The sequence below is a fragment of the Carcharodon carcharias genome, chromosome 23 (assembly GCF_017639515.1).
Source record: "Carcharodon carcharias isolate sCarCar2 chromosome 23, sCarCar2.pri, whole genome shotgun sequence".
Taxonomy (NCBI): Eukaryota; Metazoa; Chordata; class Chondrichthyes; order Lamniformes; family Lamnidae; genus Carcharodon; species Carcharodon carcharias.
The window spans coordinates 9315375-9335208 of NC_054489.1; the positions used below are offsets into that span (position 1 = coordinate 9315375).

General features: G+C 41.8%; 1 protein-coding gene across 4 annotated transcripts in view; it reads right to left on the reverse strand.

Annotated features, from left to right (window-relative positions):
- Window positions 1-19834, reverse strand: part of LOC121269191 (phosphatidylinositol 5-phosphate 4-kinase type-2 beta) — a 98556-nt gene that overhangs the window by 57717 nt on the left and 21005 nt on the right. For all 4 annotated transcript variants that reach the window (XM_041173721.1, XM_041173720.1, XM_041173719.1 and 1 more), the window contains exons 2-3: window positions 17644-17741; window positions 16035-16131 (exon numbers count right to left, since the gene is read on the reverse strand). In XM_041173721.1, coding sequence (XP_041029655.1) covers window positions 16035-16131; window positions 17644-17741 — 195 coding nt within the window. The remainder of the gene's footprint in view (window positions 1-16034; window positions 16132-17643; window positions 17742-19834) is intronic.

The following is a 19834-nucleotide window of genomic DNA, read 5'->3' on the forward strand; positions in this document are numbered from 1 at the left end:
AAATATTCAATGACCCTGCCTCCAACGCCTCTGAGGCAGATTGTTCCGAAGTCGCACAGCCCCCTGAGAAAAAAATTTCTCCTCATCTCTGTCCTAAAAGGGTGCCCCCTGATTTTAAAATCAACGCCCCTAGATCTGGATTCACCCACAAGAGGAAACATCCTTTCCATGTCCACCTTGTCAAGGCCATTCAGGATCTTATACAAGTAAGCCCCCCCACTCTTCTAAACTCCAATGGAAACAAGCCAAGCCTGTTCAACCTATCCTGATAGGACAACTCACTCATTCCAGGCATCCATCTAGTAAACCTCCTCTGAACTGCCTCCAACGCATTTACATCCTTCCTTGAATAAGGAGACCGAAGCTGCACGCACCATTCAATGCCCCATGTAATGAAGCATAACATCCTTACTTTTATGTTCAATCCTTCTCGTGAAAAAGGATAGCATTCCATTAGCCTTCTTATTGGCTGTACTAACTTTTTGTGACACATGCACTAGAACACCTAGATCCCTCTGTACCTTGGATCGCCACAAGAATGGCTACCATCAGCACCATCTATTAACAACTTGGAGGTTTAAAGTTGTACTCTGCATAAAGGCTAGTGTTATTTGTATCGTGATGCTATGTAGAGATAAATACAGATCAATTTCACTATAATGAACCAGGAATCTAGTGAACACCCCCGTTTAAAAAAATCCCAATGGCAACATTGACTTTTTCTATTGGAGATCAGCCCTACCACAAAGAACACTGAAGCATGAATGACCTGGATACAACACTGGAAATCCAGCTGAGACTGATTGAAAGATAACCTATTGTAGTTTGAATCCCGCATGATGTATGTATTTTTTTGTACGATAAAGTGGCCACCATGCAAACTGAAACGAGGCAACACCAATGAGAAATCAGGCTATGTGCGGGGAGATGGCAAGCAAGAGATGCTTTTTTCACTCCTAAAGCAAATCCTCAAATCAGCGACTATTTGGACCAAAACTGAAAATTGCAAGTCACAACCTGCAAAGAATTTGGCTTAGCAAACAGCACTGCTGGAAATGTGTGGGCCGAAAGGGAACAAAAAATTATGCCTGCTGTCGCCAAAGGTGAGATATCAATCCAGAGAAAACAAGGCCGTGCTGCAACTCAGGAAGATTTGGGGAAGGAGTCAATCGTTAGCTGAAACTAGCGAGAAAGAGTAACATTCCTGCAATGTTTTATGCGCAAATGCCAAAAGTTTTGCCTGTTCAAAATGTATAGCTGGATCGCCCAAGTGGTGGCAGCGAAAGGTTGGAGTTAATAGGAGGTGGCTCGGTATGGCTGATGGATCAGTCCAAGTGATATTTATAACATACAAAGCTGGATCTAGCTGTCACATTTTCTATGTTACATTACAACAGTGACTTCAAAAAGTACTTCACTGGCTCCAAAGAGCTTTGGGATATCCTGAGGTCATGGACGATGCTATATTTTTGAACGAGTTAAAAAGATAGAAACATAGCTGAGAAAGACACAAATAACATGAAGCAGTGTACACTGTATAGTGTTTATCATAAAATATTTAATTCAAATTGATCATTTCTTTATTTTTCTGATGCAGCATGTTAGCAAATCTAGCCATAGTGATTTAACAATCTTTTCTGTGGATCCCTGAGGGAATACGTTTTAATGAAGTATGTCTGTGTATAGACACATACAATATACAAAAAACAGGTGAACTTCGGAATGTCAATAAAGGTGATTTGCCACAATACTGGTCAAATATCTTTAACTAAACAACAGGGTTTGTCTATCCTTCCTTGCACAAACAAACTCCAATCAGGAGAACTGATCAAACAAGAGGTTCATGAAACAATTATCTAAAAGATCTAAACTATCACATGCTGCAACACAGGATTTCACAAGCATCACAACCATAAGAGGCTCATAAATGGCTACTCTTATGGTGAAAGAATGGATATGACAGAGTCACTGGTGTAGTGTTCAATTATAACATGGGATTTCACACCCTCCACCCTTTCCCTGATGATGCCAACTTGGACTATGGCACAGTTACTGCACCCCTCCTATACCTCACACAAGTGGTCATTATTTTCCACAGGTGAATCTAACCAGCGAGCATTGGCAGGCTTACCACATAGCAAGCAGATCCCTCCTCACCCAATGACAACACAGGACATGCAGCGTCCACTGAACAAGAATTAACAGTGAATGATCCTTCCCTTTGTTTTCAAAATCTCCATAGCCTCACCTTTCCCTTTCATGTATCTCCTCCAGCCTTTCAACCCTCTGAGATATTTGCACTCCTCAAATTCTGACCTCTTGCACAGTTTTAATCATTCCACCATTGAGGCCATGCTTTCAGATGGCTGGGCCTTAAGCTCTGGGATTCACTTCTAAAACCTCTCCACAGCCCTTTCACTTTTCCTCCTTGAAGATATGCCTTAAAACCTACCTTTTGGACCAAACTTTTGGTCATCTCCTCTTAGTAGCTCCTTATGTGGCTTGCTGTCAAATTTTGTTTGATAATGCTCCTGTGAAACGCCTTGGGACATTTTACTATATTAAAGTCACTATATAAATGCAAGTTACTGTTGATGTAGTCTGGGTGCTGTTAAAGCACTGCACTTGAGACAGGCACCAGATCAGCTGAGTCAGCATTGCATGGACCTCCATCCAGCCTGGTCTGTGCTCCTCATCTAAGAGAGACTGATAAAATCCATTCTGGAACAGATTATGCAACTCCGGAGTTTAAGTGAGCAATAACTAAAGGCAACAATCACTGGCTATTTTCAATGGAGTTAGTCAAAACCTTCCTAGTTACTGAACACACCAATAGTAGTAGCCAGATAGTGCAACTGTTTAGTCAAACTGGAAGATTGCTCACAGTTCCAATTAAGACAGAGAATTCCCCAGAATTAATATCAATGGTCCAAGGTTGTGATGGTTGTTATCAAATTTTTGTTTATTTCTCGCCATTCCTCAACTTCCTCACTGGGCTCTCTTCTAAAAATGTGCCTGGCACCTTCCAATAGTTTGCACAATTCATCATCATGCGGTTACAGACAGGAAATGTCTGCAGGCTATTCCACTGCTGCGGGAGTGACAGCTGTATCCAATGCTGCTCTCACAATACAACCTCAGATGAACACTTTCCACCAGCAGTGCATGGATAGCACTGGAGCTCTGAAAGACTCGTTTTCTCTGAGCTGCTTCATGATTTTGAAGGCAGTCATTTAACTTTTTACACAATTGGCAAATTTTAAGAGCTCCATGCGGATACCAGTGAAAGGCAATATTATAATCATGATAACCACTTTCTTCGATCATGCCTTTATCTCCTCCCCCTGCCCAAAACCAATTTCTCCCATCTCATGTGGGTTCTGACATCTGTGGCTCATTGGGTAGCATTCTTGCCTGAGTTAGATGGTTATTGGTTTAAATCCCACTCCAGAAGCTTGGCCACAAAATACAGGCTGACACTCCATGGCAGTACTGAGGGAGTGCTGTACTTTGGAGAGGCTGTCTTTCAGGTCAGCCATTAAAGCGAGGTCCAGCGTGCCCTCTCAGGTGTCCCTGCCAATATTTGTCTGTCAACATCATAAAAACAGATTATCTGCTCACTATCTCATTGCCATTTGTGGGAGCTTGCTGAGCACAATTTTGGCAGCCACATTTCCTACATCATAACAGTGACGACTTCAAAAGTACTTAATTGGTTATAAATCATATTGGGATATCCAGAGGTTGTGAAATGCGCCTTATAACTGCAGAAACTCTGCTTCTCTCTTTGTACTAACACTGTCTTGACCTGCTGAATACTTCCAGCATTTTGTTTTTATTACAGTAATAAATCTACTCAAGTGGCAGCAGCAGCTTCATAATTGCAATATTAACTCTAAACATTTTTCATAACCTTAGCTCTAAATATTTAAACAATAATTTGAAGCAAAAACTAATTCTGCTCATCGCCAGCTCTTTGTTCCCTCTCATTCTTCCATTTTCAACTTTAATTACTTTATTCCTCACCTAATATGACCGTTCTCTATTGATTTATCTTAAATAGACAAACCTTTAATCTCTTTTTTACTATTTCTCATTTTCCACCTGACAAAGATCTAATCTGAAGGTGGGAGTAACTTTTTCTTTTTAAAAAAAAAACAGCATTTTGACAAAGTTTCACAGTCAAAATCCCAATGTTTCTGCCCTCTGCACAGATGTAGCCTGACCTGCTCAGTGTTTCAAACATTTTCTGCTCATTATTAAAAAAGGAGAGGGTACAATTGGCTTAAGCCCAGCTCCAAAAGCCCTATTTTAAGCAAGTTGAAAGCCAGGTGAAAGTCAAAAAAGCTGAAGTTTAACATGACTCTATCCATAATCACACTAATGTGTTAAATGCTTGAAGTGGGAAGGGGTGTAAAAAAAAACAAGCAAATTAATTCTGACAGTTCACTGGGTAAAAGTGACTTCTGACAAGCTCAGCAGGCATACCTCAATCAGTTACATAAAAACAGGCATTCAGAAAAACAGGCATTCAGGCCAAATAGATACGCAATCCAAGTTGGATTTGAATATGAGTCCAAAATCAAAGATTCTCCCTCTGATACACTGTAAATCACCCCATTTATAATCTTTCCCTGGATTCTATAGTCCTATGGCTTTGAGGATGATGAGGTCATTAGTCACTGCGGAGAATTGCCAAAAAAAAAACAACCACTTTTACATAAGTCTCCTGAGATCAATTTTTCAGAAAACAAAAATCTAATGCAGCTCATTGTACATTTTATAATGCAGTGAATTTTGATAGCTTATAAACAGAACCATGCATAGCTGTATTGTGGACAAATTCCGTTTGTAGCATTGTGTTGCAATGCTCTCCCAACTTACACCCTCCACCAACTTGAACTCATCCAAAATGCTGCTGCACATATCTTAACTCAAATCACATTCTGTTCACCCATTACTCCTGTACTTCCTGACCTATATTGGCTCCTGGATCAACAACACTTCAATTTAAAACTTCTCATCTTTGTTTCAAATCCCTTCATGGCCTTTCCCCTCCGTAATCGCTGCAGTTCCCCCCATCCTCCATCCCTGACATCTCTGTGCTCCTCCTATTCTGGCTTTGCGTGCATCTTCAGTTTTAAGCACTCCAGCATTGGCAGCCATGCTTTCAGCTGCTTAGGCCCTAATTCTTGAATTCACTCCCTAAGCTTCTCTGCCCCTCTCCTCCTTTAAGCTACTCATTAAAGCCTACTTCGTTGGCCAAGCTTTTGGTCACCTGCCCTGATATTTCCTTTAGTGGCTCAGTGCCAAATTTTGTTGCTGGGAAGTCCTTGGAATATTTTACTACATTAAAAGGTGCTATGTAAATGCAAGTTGTTGTTGTGTTATTGGGTAGAATCTGCCTGGTTTGTCTCACTTCTGGAAGGCTTGACATCTTGCAGCCAGCTTGAAGTTGCAGATGTAAAGCAAAACTTTCCGGAAAATAGAATCATAGATTAGGAGGGAAAGAGGCCATTTAGCCCATCGAGCCTGCCCCAGCCCTTCTGTAGAGCAATACAGTTAGTCCTAGTCTCCCACTCTTTGCCCATATTCCTGTGGCTTCCTCTCCTACAAGTATTTATCCAATTGCCTTTTGAAGGCACCAATGAGTCTGTATCTACCTCATTATCAAGCAGTGCATTCCAAATCCCAAAAACTCCTTGGGTAAAAAAAAGTTTTCGCTCAGGTCACCTGTTTTTTTTCGCCAATTACTTTAAATCCGTGCTCTGTGATTATCAACCCTTCAGCCATTGGAAATAATTTCTCTTTAGCCACTAAAATAAAAGCAAAATACTGGGGATGCTGGAAATCTGAAATAAAAACTCTCTTTAGTTACTCTGACTAAAGCCTTCATGATTTTAAAAGCCTGTATCAAATCACTTCTTAACCTTTTTTTGCTCTAAGGGGAACAACCAGCTTTTCCAATCTCACTTCCTTCTTTCAGTTGAACCAAATTCCATGGACAGCTTAGAATCATATGGGGTTCCAAAGGTAGTTGACAAGCTGGAAGTAGGTTAGATACTGCATTCTGTTGACCTTAACCACACGTATGACAGGCATCAAATGAGAAAACTACTTTCCTCACCAGCAGATATAAAAGAAAATCAAGACAGTTGTCATATAGTTCCTCTAGAAAACAGCCAAAGCAGCCGGCTCAGCCAATGGTTTTATAGTAGACTGCCTCAATAGAGGTAGTTATGACCCACAGAGAAAAGTATGGGAGAAAAAGCTGAAGTGTAACCGGCTGAGAGGGGGATGGGAAGCAGTCAGGATACATGAAACAGTACTCTTGAAATTTGGACAGAAAGAAAAAGCAGTATATAATGCAATATCAAGACCAATCTCACTATTTTAACCCCTTCCCTCCAAGGATCTGGAGTTTTATTTTGTGGATGCTCACAGTTTTCTTGTATCTCATCTAAGTGGGTTCTTCAGGTGAGCCCTTAACACTTAATGTTCATAGATCATTGCGAAATTTTGTTACAGTGGTGGTGTAATAATGTGAGCGACAATGCACGGCAATGCATAGTATCACTGAGAAAGGAATGATGCATAAAAACATTTAGTAATACTTAGAAAATCAGAAAAAAATTGTGATCTCCCTTTCTCATAACCATGATAAGACGATAAGGCGTAGGAGCAGAAGGATGTGTTCACACACTAAATGTTAAAAGTAAGTCTGCAATATTTGGGGCTATTTTTCTGACCCTTCAGATCACTGTAGCTGGAGTCTCCTTCAACTTTAGCCACAGCTGCATTTCATTTCAAAAACTAATCCATTTCACATGAAAACACTTGCTGCTAAAGTCTAACTACACATCACAGCTCTGCGACCCTAGTTACCCACACCTCAATTACTAATATTAAAAACTTTTAAAGCAGAAGAAACTATTACTGTATTACAACAGCAAAGTCTTTGCCCTGCATTCAAAATTTATTTAAAGCTGGGTTTTAAATTTTGCTGCCATCCAATACACAGGGCTGACGCAGATAGCAATACCTGATAACACCAAGTCTCCTGCAGTCTGTATGACAGGCAGAGAGTATCGGAGGGACTTGAAGCTCTTCACTTTGTTGAGATCAATAGATTTGTATTTCCTGATCAGACAGATCCCCGGAGCAGAGAAATTTGAATCTACTGGAGTCAGTATGTCCTGCTTTTCCCATATTTCTCCCACCCCCACCAATGCTGTGTGTCTCTCTCTCTCTCTCCTTACGTGCAAATGGGCTGTCAGCCTGGGGGTGAGGATTGTGGGGGGAGGGGTTATCGTGAACAACAAGTTGAGAATAATGACTACACTGGGATGTAGCACTACACCAACATAGTATGTCCATAACAAGTTACTTCTGCTGTGAAATTCTACATTTTGAGTATACAGGGACTCAGACCCTAAAGAAAGGCTCACTTGAAGCTATAACAAAAACAGAATTACCTGGAAAAACTCAGCAGGTCTGGCAGCATCGGCGGAGAAGAAAAGAGTTGACGTTTCGAGTCCTCATGACCCTTCGACTGTCGAAGGGTCATGAGGACTCGAAACGTCAACTCTTATCTTCTCCGCCGATGCTGCCAGACCTGCTGAGTTTTTCCAGGTAATTCTGTTTTTGTTTTGGATTTCCAGCATCTGCAGTTTTTTTGTTTTTATCACTTGAAGCTATGTCCAGCTTGGATGACACAGCCGTTTATCTGACCTTGAACTGGACCTGAATCTGGACTGGAAAAATGGCTGATCACCAAGGCCATTTATTTCAGGCAGCTTTTCCTGTTCTAATCTCACACTGTTTGTGCCATTTTTTCTAGCAGCATTTGTTCAGCAGTTGCTAAGTTTGGTGCTAAGAGTCAAGAACTCAAAATCAAACAGTCCACAGAGCTTCTGCCCAAGTGGCATTCATCCCCTCTCACCCACACAACTTTCTCCACAGTGACAGATGCTGAGATACAAATCACCGAGCAGCAACAGCAGTAGCCCTTGCAGCTGATTTAAATGACCCATCATACGTGGACCTAAACGTCAAAAGAACAGTTGATCGTGAAGGAGAACGCCCAGATTACTTCAACGAAGCAGATTCCTACCATCAGCAGGATTCCACTGTCTAACACAAACCGCATGAACCCACCAGAAACAAGAACACAAATTGATTTTGGATCGCACCAAGTTAACTGCAGAACAGGAGCAACAAACTCAGTGCCAGATGAAAATCAAACATGAAACCTCCTGGTCTGTATGGTTAGGGTTCCACACCAAGTGATAACTTTATCCATTAGTTCAGAAGTTTCTAAGCCGTGGCCTTGGGCATCAGTCCACAAAGGAATCCTATTTTTTTTTTTAAGTTCATTCACGGGATGTGGGCTTCGCTGGCTGGGCCAGCATTTATTGCCCATCCATGGTTGTCCTTGAAAAGGTGGTGGTGAGCTGCCTTCTTGAACCGTTTTTTTTTGCAAAAATATACTTTATTCATAAATCTTCAACAACATTTCAAACCATTTCAAAATTACCATCACAAAAATACAATCAGGTTCAACTTTAACAACATGAATCACAAGGTGTATCAGTACAAACAATGAATATTACAATCATTGGCAGACATTCGTTTTGAGTTGTACAGCCCGAGGGGCTCTTTACAGTTCCCAGCCTCTCGGTGCACTATAGCAGAAAGGTCTTAGACAGCGACCCTTCCCCATTGCGCCTTTGCGGCGGCTGCCCCAAGCTTTAGTGTGTCCCTCAGCACGTAGTCCTGGACCTTGGAATGTGCCAGTCTGCAACACTCGGTCGGGGACAATTTTTTGCACTGGAAGACCAACAAGTTACGGGCAGACCAAAGAGCGTCTTTTACCGAGTTGATGATCCTCCAGCTGCAGTTGATGGTTGTCTCGATGTGTGTCCCTGGGAACAGCCCGTAGAGCACAGAGTCCTGTGTCACAGAACTGCTCGGGACGAACCTCGACAGAAACCACTGCATCTCTCTCCAGACCTTCTTCGCAAAGGCACAATCTACAAGGAGGTGAGCAAAGGTCTTGAACCGCTGCAGTCCATGTGGTGTAGGTACACCCACAGTGCTGTTAGGGAGGGAGTTCCAGGATTTTGACCCAGCGACAGGCGATATATTTCCAAGTCAAGGTGAGTGGCTTGGAGGGGAACTTCTAGATGGTGGTGTTCCCATCTGCCCTTGTCCTTCTAAGTGGTAGTGGATTTAAAAAGTGTTGTCAAAGGAGCCTTGGTGAATTCCTGCAGTGCATTTACGTTTTTTAAAAATTAATGTGCTAATTCTTGAATTTTGTGGGCGTACAGGTTTGGAAAGGATGGCTCTTAGCACTGATGCTCATTGATCGGGGTATCCTAAATCAGAACACTAAGATGTTACATAGTATTTAGCAACAGCCTATTTGACGCAACTAATTTAGAGCAGTGTCTATCCTCCCTCTCTACTTCACTAACCCTATCAGCATATCCTTCTGTTCCCTTCTCCCTTATGCTTTTTTAGCTTCCCCTTAAATCCATCTGTGCTACTTACCTCAACTTCTTAGAGCAGCAATGAGTGCCACATTTTAAGCACTCTCTGAGTAATGAAGTTTCTCCCAAATTCTCTAGTGGATTTATTAGTGACTATCATATTTTTTATGACCCTCTAGCTTTGGATTCCCCAACAAGTGTCTGTCTAACCTTTTGAATCTTTCCCATTTGGGTGTGATATAAAAATTCAGAAATTTATAAAAAAAAAAACATCATTTGTATCAGAAAAAAAATTACCAAAAAGCTATCAGATTGTTGTTAAAACCCAACTAGCTCGCTAATATACTTCATGGAAGGAGCCTTGCCAGGCTGGCCTCACCAGTGTGGCTCTTAGTTATCCTCTGAAACTATCAAGCAAGCCACCTCAATTGCACCAGATCACTACAAAGAATACCACACAGACTGTAGCAGCTCAAGGGGAGGGGGTCACCACCACCTTCTCAGGGCATTAGGAGTAGGGGAGTAAATTCTGGCTGTCCCAGCAATGCCGACATGCCAAGAGCGAAGTGAAAGAAAAATGCAAAATTAAAGGGGGTAAATGGATTTAAGCATCCTATGCAGGCAGCATGCGGACAAAACCCTTGGACCCCCTTGCATTAAGCCAACCACACTGAGATGTGGTCTTCACCAAAAGTCAATCCAAACATCCATCTTCAACCCAACTCCTGGATTAATCTCTTTTGTCATTTAATCTACCCTGTCTTCCAGCCTATCATAGACCTTCACTTTTATTCTTTTTCTCCACCCTCCCCGCTTTCACTTACTTAAAACAGGTTACATTTCTAACTTTCCCTAATTCCGATGAAAGGTCACGATCCTGAAACAAAGGGCTAGATTTCATCACAGAAGCAGGGGGGCAGGTGGGTGTGTGGCAGCAATGTCACATTACCAGTCAGGGTGCCGTTCTGCCGTCGGTCCACTTTCAGAGAGGCAGCTTCTGGGGTGGTGGGGGGGGGGGCAGATTTGGAAGCTACCTGCCCACCAGAGGATGGCCAATTAAATTGTTAATTGTTGGCACCTGGATCTTCCAGACAGCAGTGGGGGGGGCCCTCGATGGGGCTGCAGCCCATAACTGGAAGCCAGGAGAGCCAGGGGTGCGTCCTTCACAGCAGCCCAGCATGAATCTGCTGAGCTGTGACGGTTACAGCCATGGCCTGTGGAAGGGCTACCCCTCTGCAATGATGGCCTGGCAAGTGTGGCCACAGTTTATTTTGCGGGATATTTAATTCTTCAGATGGTACCTCCAAGCTGGGGCACCCTTGCAGTCCCCCAGCCTGCCTTAGCAATGCTCGCTTCTCCTGGTGGGTCTATCAAGGCTCCAAAGCTGCCAGCCCTCTGACTGGGCCTTCAGCATTGAGAGCCCATCCACCATCCTTAACTGGACAGTGAACTTGGGGGTGGCCAGTTAGGAGGCAGCCTCACAGAAGATCGCTGAGCTAATCTTGCTGTCGGCTAGTATGGACTCGGGGTCCACATTTGATCCTGACGTCAGGGTCCAAAACCTGCAGGAAAGTCCAGCACGTTGTTTTTGTCTCTCCAGAGAAGCTTCTGGGCCTGAGTATTTCCAGCATTTTATCACAGATTGAACTGTCAATTAATTTGGCCCAAACAGAAGTCAGTTCATTTGATCTCTCTGTTGCGATTGCCTGGGGGAAAATCGCTTGCCCTTAAGTTAGTGCAATCAGAATAGCCATGATATAAACAGAAAGAGCCACACTGGAACAAAGAACGAGTGTCCTTCAGAAAATGATGCTGAGGGATCTTGCTGCAGTTATTTTGGAGGAGCATTTCATTACTTGTAGCCCACACTATGGCAGATATCAAAAAGAAGCAGAAGGATAAAAATAAGCAATTGCGCCATCCAAGAAAATTAGAGGTCATGCAACCATAACAGGTTTCACATAACATGCAAAAGTGCTGAGTGTTTCCTCAATCCATACCTTTTGCAACATTAAGGTGCTACTCTCTCAATTAAACTATCACAAGACCAGGGAGTGCACACATCCTCTTTTTGCATCACATTGCCATTCACCAGCACATGACGTGACACCAATGCCATCACTCAGAATGGGTCCAGAGTGAAAATAATTCTGTTGAATGTAACCCTGTTGCAAATTCTTCTTCTTTTGGCTTCTCCCATTTTACTTGCAGTTGCCGCAATGCTAGTTGATCACCATTCTCCATCTCCTCCTGTCAGTCACCCATTTCTCTTCTAATCCCGCTGTGTTTAAGTCTCTCGCCACCGCATCTTTCCATCTGGCCTTTGGCCTTCCTTTTCTCCTTCTTCCTGGCAATCCCATCTCCAACACTCATCTCCATGTTCTCTTTCCCTGCACAACAGATGACCATACCATTTCAATCTCTTCTCGGCTACTCTTGTTGATGCTTCCACAATCTTCACTGACCCCCTGATGTGCTGGTTCCTGACATTGTCCATTCTCATCATTTCAAACAACCATCACAAGAAGACAATCTCATTAGTGTAAAGTTGTTTTCTTCTCTCTTCTTTATGTTGCCCAAATTTCTGCACTATATAACAAAGCCACTTACTCACAACTGTCTTGTAGATCCTTCCTTTCAGTTTCACTGATATCTTTCTATTATATAACACTCCACAGCTCTTCCTCCAATTGCTCCAACCAGAGGTAAGCCGTTGCTTCATTCTTTTTTATTCATTCATGGGATGTGAATGTCACTGGCTAGGCCAACATTTATTGACCATTCCTAACTGCTCTTGAGAAGGTGGTGGTGAGCTGTCTTCTTGAACCGCTGCAGTCCATTTGCCGTATGTACACCCACAATGCTGTTAGGATGGAGTTCCAGGCATTTGATACAGTGACTGTAAAGGAACGGTGATACATTTCCAAGTCAGGATGGTGAGTGGCTTAGAACATCCAGGTGGTGGTGTTCCCATCTATCTGCTGCCCTTGTTCTTCTAGATGGTAGTGGTGGTGGGTTTAGAAGGTTCTGTCCAAGGAGGCTTGGTGAGTTCCTGCAGTGAGATGGTACACACTGCTGCCATTGTGTGGTGGTGGAAGGAGTGCATGTTTGTGCATGGGGTGCCAATCAAGGGGGTTGCTTTGTCCTGGATGGTGTCAAGCTTCGTGAGAGTTGTTGGAGCTGCACTCATCTAAGAGAGTGGAGAGCATTCCATCATACTCCTGACTTGTACCTTGTAGTGGGTAGGCACTGGGGAATCAGGAGGTGAGTTACTTGCCGCAGGATTCCTAACCTCTGATCTGCTCTTGTAGCCACAGTATTTATATGGCTGGTCCAGTTCAGTTTCTGGTCAATGGTAACCCACAGGATGTTGATAGTGGGGGATTCAGTGATGGTAATGCCATTGAGTGTCAAGAGGCAATGGTTAGATTCTCTCTTGTTGGAGATGGTCATTGCCTGGCACTGTGTGACGGGAGTGTTATTTGTCACATGTCAGCTCAAACCTGGATATTGTCCAGGTCTTGCTGCATTTGGACAGGGACTGCTTCAGTATCTGAGGAGTCACAAATAGTGCTGAACATTGTGCAATCATCAATGAACATCCCCACTTTTGATCTTACGATGGAAGGAAGGTAATTGATGAAGCAACTGAAGATGGTTAGGCCGAGGACACTACCCTGAAGAACTCCAACAGTTATGTCCTGGAACTGAGGTGTTTGACCTCCAACAACTACAACCAAATTCCCTTGTGCTAGATAGGGCTCCAACCAGTGAATAGTTTACCCCGATTCGCATTGACCCCAGTTTTGCTCGGGTTCCTTGATGCACATTCGGTCAAATCCTGCCTTGATTTTGTCATGAAAATATAATAATTTTCAGAATATTATTGTGATTTATCGTAAAGGCAGGTTAATATTCGGGTTTGGATAGTGTGTGTGGGATTCAATTGAGTTGGAGACAGCTGGTCAGAAGGTTTTGAGCTAGCAAAAGGGACGCTAGGTTTGAAAAGCTAAATACGTAAACATGGCTGAAGTTTTAGAATGTGAGGTGTGAAGAACTTTGCATTTTTAGATAAACCAGAGTAGTTTGAATTTCAAGGTGATGGTAAGACTTAGCCAGAAGAAGTTGAACCAAACAGTGTGTTTATTTTTCCCAAAGGATAAAACTAGTACTATGAAAGGATTTATATTATGAGAAAAGTAAAGTTGCAAAAATATATGGGAACAATGGAATTTGCATTAAAAGGGAGAAAAATGTATAAAGGAGATGAGGTTACTTGTAAGGGAGAGGGTATTCTAAGATCTATCAAGTGTGAAAAGCCTCCAGCCTCTGTGCATCAAGTTGCTGTCTACAGGAACCAAAGCTAAGAAAACTCACTTTGAATATTGCTGTCCAGGATATTGTGTGCTTTGCCTGGGTCTGTTTAAATCTACTTGTTTTTGCTGTTGCCTTAACGGAGGTGTAACTGAGAGCCAGATTGTTAGGAGATTTAGGAATTATTATAATAGTAATTTGCAGACCTATGTATGTGTTTAAAATCTTTTCTTTTATTAATAAATGTTTAATTTAGTTTTGTAAAAAATCTCTAAGTCTGGATAGACTTATTACTATTGAATTCAAGGCATGCATCTCAAAATAAAATACAAATTGCAAAATCATTGTGACCACGTGATCAAGTTTCCCTCGTGGATTTGATCCACCTGGCACACATCATCTGCCACGTCATAATGTCAAGGGCAGTCATTCTCATCTCACCTCCGAGTTCAGCTCTTTTGTCCATGTTTGAACTAAAGTTGCAATGAGGTCAGGAGCTAAGTGACTCTGGCAGAACCTGCATCAGTGAGCAGGTTACTGCTAAGCAAGTGCCACTTGATAGCACTGTTGATGACCCCTTCCATGATGATGATCGAGAGTAGACTGATGGGGCGGTAATTGGCTGGGTTGAATTTGTCCTGCTTTTTGTGTACAGGACATACCTGGGCAATTTTCCACATTGCAGGGTAGATGCCGGTGTTGTAGCTGTACTGGAACAGCTTGGCTAGGGCCGTTTTCTGCCACCACTGGCCCCAGGTACTTGAAACTATTCATCTTCTCCCACTCTGTTGCAAATTTAATTTGATTCATCTGTACTATGCATAACAGTGATGTGGATTGGAGTTTGTTACACCAACATAATCTATAAAATAGCAAAATCCAGTGTAGCTGTATGCTGGGTTATTTGGAATATATTGCCTTGGAGAGTTAAGTAAAGAAATCCAATAATAGCTTTCAAGAGAGAACTGGATAAATACTTGAGGGAGAAAATATTGCAGGATTTGGGGAAAAAGCAGTGGAGTGGGACTAACTGAACTGCTCTTTGAAAAAGGCAGTGCAGACTAGGTGGGCCAAATTACAAGCTTCTGTGCTGTACTAGCCTGTGATTCTATTCTTCGCCGTGAATATATTACACAGTATAGATCACATTTTTTGTCACCGCCCTCAGTGATGCTCAGGTCCTCTGCTTGTCCAATTTTCTCCTCCTCTATTCCAAAGGAGTTGTCCCAAACTAGAGTACGATATTATTTGCACCACCTACGTGTCTGCACCTCTGCCATATGTGTGAGTCAGTGTTCACATTCATTCAAGTAGGCGAGGTCACTGGAGAGCAGTTCCTAGCTGATTTTCCCCTGTCTATCCATCCCTCCAGCTAAGATCAGCAAGTCAGTAACAGCTGACTGATAGAATCTAGGTCATTCCCGGGCTGTATGACTCATACCCGTCTTGTGCGGAACATTTAATCAACCAAGCTTGGCAGGGCATGTGCTGCCCCCATTCGTTTCAAGTTCAAGGCCTCTGAAACTCAAACTTTACACTGCCCTAAAAGTTCCTTACAACAAAACTTAACTTGCAAGATGAGTAAATTTCAACATTAAAATACAATGCACAACAGTATAAGGAACATCATTTAGTTCCTGCACATTTTGGCATCTCTAATAGTTAGAAAAACACCAGTCCCCTATGAGTAATTTGGTGGCTGGTTTTGCTGATGCCACAAAATATCGTTCTCTCTTTGGGGTATTTCCTTTTACAGAGGGAAAGAAAGTTGGCTGTGCATAAACACAGTGCTAGTCAGGCATACTTCCACACAAACATGAGCCCTAATCTGAAGGCTCACGACTTCTAACAACATTTTGGTATACAGCAAGGCCAAGCACTGAGGAGAAAACAATGATGAGTCAGAATAAAACTGACCAAGTACTAAATCCAAAAAAGGCAGGTCAAAACCACAGGATGCAACACTTTGGGTCCACTGTAAAACAGAAATTAGTATATAAATTAAAACCACCCCTAATAAAATGTGCAGCCTACTGCATTGCAAGGTACAACATTACCCCTTAGAGTGAGGGCTTTATAGAAATGGGTTATTTTCTGCTTTTATTTAACAAAATTCAGTCGATAGACAAGCCCCCAGGATCTATTGTTAAAATTAATAAGATCCTTTGCCGGAGTTCAGGAGATCCTGTACCATTATACCTGACCAACAGGAAAAGAAAAGAAACCGACCTGGTAATCCTGATCATCAATGGAAAATCTCTCTCTCAGGTTTCTAAAAACCATCGGGCAATATTCCTTAAATTTGAAACGGCTTGGAAGGTTCTCCCTGTAAAATAAACAGTTTCTTCAAAGTGGGGCTTTTAGAATAGTTTTCTTTTGATAAAACACCAAATGCCTGTGAATAAATGTGAGTTAATGTGTCTACTTTGTCTCTTCCTTCTACCCTCCTCATGTAGGAGTCTAGTAAAACAATAAATCGGAAAGGCTTGGTTAATCTATTTTCATTGTTGCACTTCCTAAATTCTTCCCTATCGCCCAGCTAGGAACTATGATTTCATTATAATGTCCAAGAAATATTAGAATCAAGGGGACAGAAAGAAAATAACAAAAGGGTTTTGATTTTTCACTTAGTAATTATTTCTCTTACCAACTGTGCCCTATCCTCCTTTCAAAAATGAGCACAATGACGATGGCTGAGTGAAATTATCAACAGCAGCTACTGACACTGCTTCAAGATCACCCTCATTTGAGGCTTGCTTTTTAACCTTGCAAACTAGTGGCCCAGATAGAGAAGTAATGGAATTACATTACATTACAGCACAGAAACAGGCTAGTTGGTCCAACAATGTCAGCGGTTACCCTCCGAACAAGCCTTCTCACACCCTATTCATCTCACACCATCAGCATTAGCCTTCTATTTCTTTCTCCCTCATGGACTTACCTAGCTTAAGTCTATCTATGCTATTCACCTCAGCCACGTTCCATGTGGTAGCAAGTTCCACATTCTAAATGCTCTCTGGGTGAAGGCGTTTCTCTTGAGATCTTTATTGGATTTATTAGTGACTATCTCATATTTATGCACCTTAATTATGGCATCGTCCACAAGTGGAAACAGCTTCTCTACATCCAACATACCAAACCCCTTCCTATTTTAAAAGACCGCTAATAGGTTACCCCTCAAGTTTTCCCTCTTCTAGAGAAAAAAATCCCAGCTCTTAAGTTAATCAATCTCAATCACTGGACATTGTTAATTTGCAATGATGTTTAGAATAGGACTGAAATTTAAACAGATCAGCTTTCGGGCACAACCCAACTCTCCGCAAGATTTCCTCTCTATCCTTTTCCAAAACGTTTCTCTTCTGGCCCTTTTTGTACCTGCCCTCATGTCACAAACCAATCCTCACTCAAAAGATTTCACAGTACAAGTTGTTCAGTGTCAGTGCCATTCTTGCAGCCCATTGCATGGATGGGCAATAAAGCAAGTCAAACTCACTGATTCTTCCTACCTCTGCCATTTTCATCAAGCACACCATCCCTTTCCTGGGAATAAGGTAAGAGATCAGGAATGTGGCAAAAATTCATTCATGGAACTGATTACTATACCTTTTAAGGATATTGAAAAGGAATTCAAATTTTCATAATCTAAACTGAATCCAAAAGCCAACGCATCATGAACCAAAACTGACTCTCGTTATTCCAATTAATGTGAAATATTGGAAAACCTTAAAGCTTTGCATATGCTTCCATACTCAATAAAATAAGGTTTAAATAAATAAACTTGAAAATATCTCCCTTTCTGGTCTATGTAATAAAACTACAGAAAGCAATATCCACCTACTTGTTAAAAAGGTGATTGTCCACTTTTATCTTGCTGTATGCTTTGAAGTCATCTGGCATCAACATTACAGGAATCTGAACATGGCTCAGCTCATTGATCTGAAAAGGAAACAGTTAATACTGTAAACTCACTTTTAAGGCAGACTGTATTAGTTCCAGTGCTTAAGATTGGACTGCCTGGCAAGGTACTGTAAATCTAAAGAATGAGTAAAGATGATTCATAGGAAACACACTGAAGTGAAACAAAACAAAGGAGGTTAGTGAAAAGTAGTTGTCAATTTTACCACCATTTTATTACCACCACGTCTACATTTGCCAGTTCTACTACTTAATGGAACCAGCTCCAAAATACTTTGAGAGTCAAATGTAATATGACAGCTTGGTTGCCAAATGCATGGTGTGTGAGAAACTGACCCACATGGAATGTGGAAGGTCCCTGGTTCAATTCCCAGCCATTGTAAATTTTCAGAAATACTGCAATTACTTCAATATTCAGTGTCCCAGAGCTAGCGAAGGAAGAAAAGATCATTTCTGCTCCTGACTGCTATCCATAACTTCTTTAGGACAAAGTGCATGTTTGTGTGTGTGTGTATGTGGAGGAGGGGTGGGGGGGGGGGGGGGGGGGGGGGGGGTTTGGTGGTGGTGGTGGTGGTGGTGGTGGATGTTGGCAAGTATAGGGGTTGGGCATGCATTGGTATGTGTCTGGGGATTGGATGTGTGTTGCTGTCTATGTAGGGCTGAGCATGTGTTGGCATATGCATGGAGGATGGGGGTGGGTGGGTGTGTGTGTGTGTTCATTCTAATCATCCACCTTAGTTCTGAAACTCTTGCCTAACAAAATCCTATCGATCTCAGTTTTGAAAGTTCAATTGAACCCCAGCCTTAACATCTTTTTGGGGAGGGTGTGAGCTCCAGATTTCCAATACTCTTGGTGTGAATAAGTACTTCCTGACATCATCCTTGAAAAAACTAGCTCTAATTTTAAGGTTAATTCTCTTTGTTCTTTAATGCCCCCAAAACAATTAATTTGTCTCTATTGACCCTATCAAACCCTTTAATCATTTTGAACACCTCACTTAGATCACCCATTAATCTTCTATACTCAACGGAATACAAGTCTAATCTATGCAAGATGTCCTCATAATCTAGGTGCATTCTCCATGGCAATGCTTCAATCAGGATCCACTTGCCAACCAATCAGCACTCTTTTCTCATGCACTATAAATTGCTGTTCCCTTTGAAATTTTGTATTCTTGCATCTGTTCTGATGAGTGCAAGGTGAAAAGTTTCAACAGCAGGTCTCTTTTTTCAGCAAAACTTAAGTTCTGTAATACAAAGCTAGAATATTGCAGAATCATGCCCTCCATTTGTTCTGAATCTAACACAGAAAAGAACTTGGATTCACATTGTGCCTTTCATGACCTCAGAATGTCCCAAGCACTTTATAACCAATTAAATATTTTTGAAGTGTGATCACTGTTGGAAAGTAGGAAATGCCGGAGCAAGTTACACAGCAAACACCCATAAACAGCAATGTGATAATAACCAGGTAAACTGTTTCGGTGATATGGTTGAGGGATAAATATTAGCTAAGACACCAGGGAGAACTCGCCTGTTCTGGGATCTTTTACATCTACCTGGGAGGGCAGACAGGGCCTTGATTTAACATTTCATCCAAAGACCAACTGCCGGTCCACGACTGCTATTGGTACAATTTGAGCAGATGAATCAAAAGTAATGCAGAGTATTACACTACTTGCTAATTCTTTACTTAACATATTATTAGCAAAACACTAAATACAACACTGGATCATACTACAAATACAGCCCACTATATATACACATGCTTTCAGCAAACCTTCCTTTAATTAAAGCTCCCAAACCTGCAGCTTGTGGCAGCTGCACAATCATTACACATCAACACCTTATGATGCTGAGAAAAAAGCATAGTTCCTATATTTAACTGTTACATCAAGAAACTCTTCAATTAGCAATCCAGGTAGTAATCTGAATTACGGAAACAACAATTCAAAATCTGACTTTCACAAACTGCCAGTAATTTTTTTTAAATCTGAAAGCAGAAGCAGTGCTAAACACAGCCAAAATCATACCCAAACTCAGAGCTATACTGTACAGTAGCAATGCACAGACTGTGGAAACCAAGTCACCAACATATTACAGATGTAAGGTAA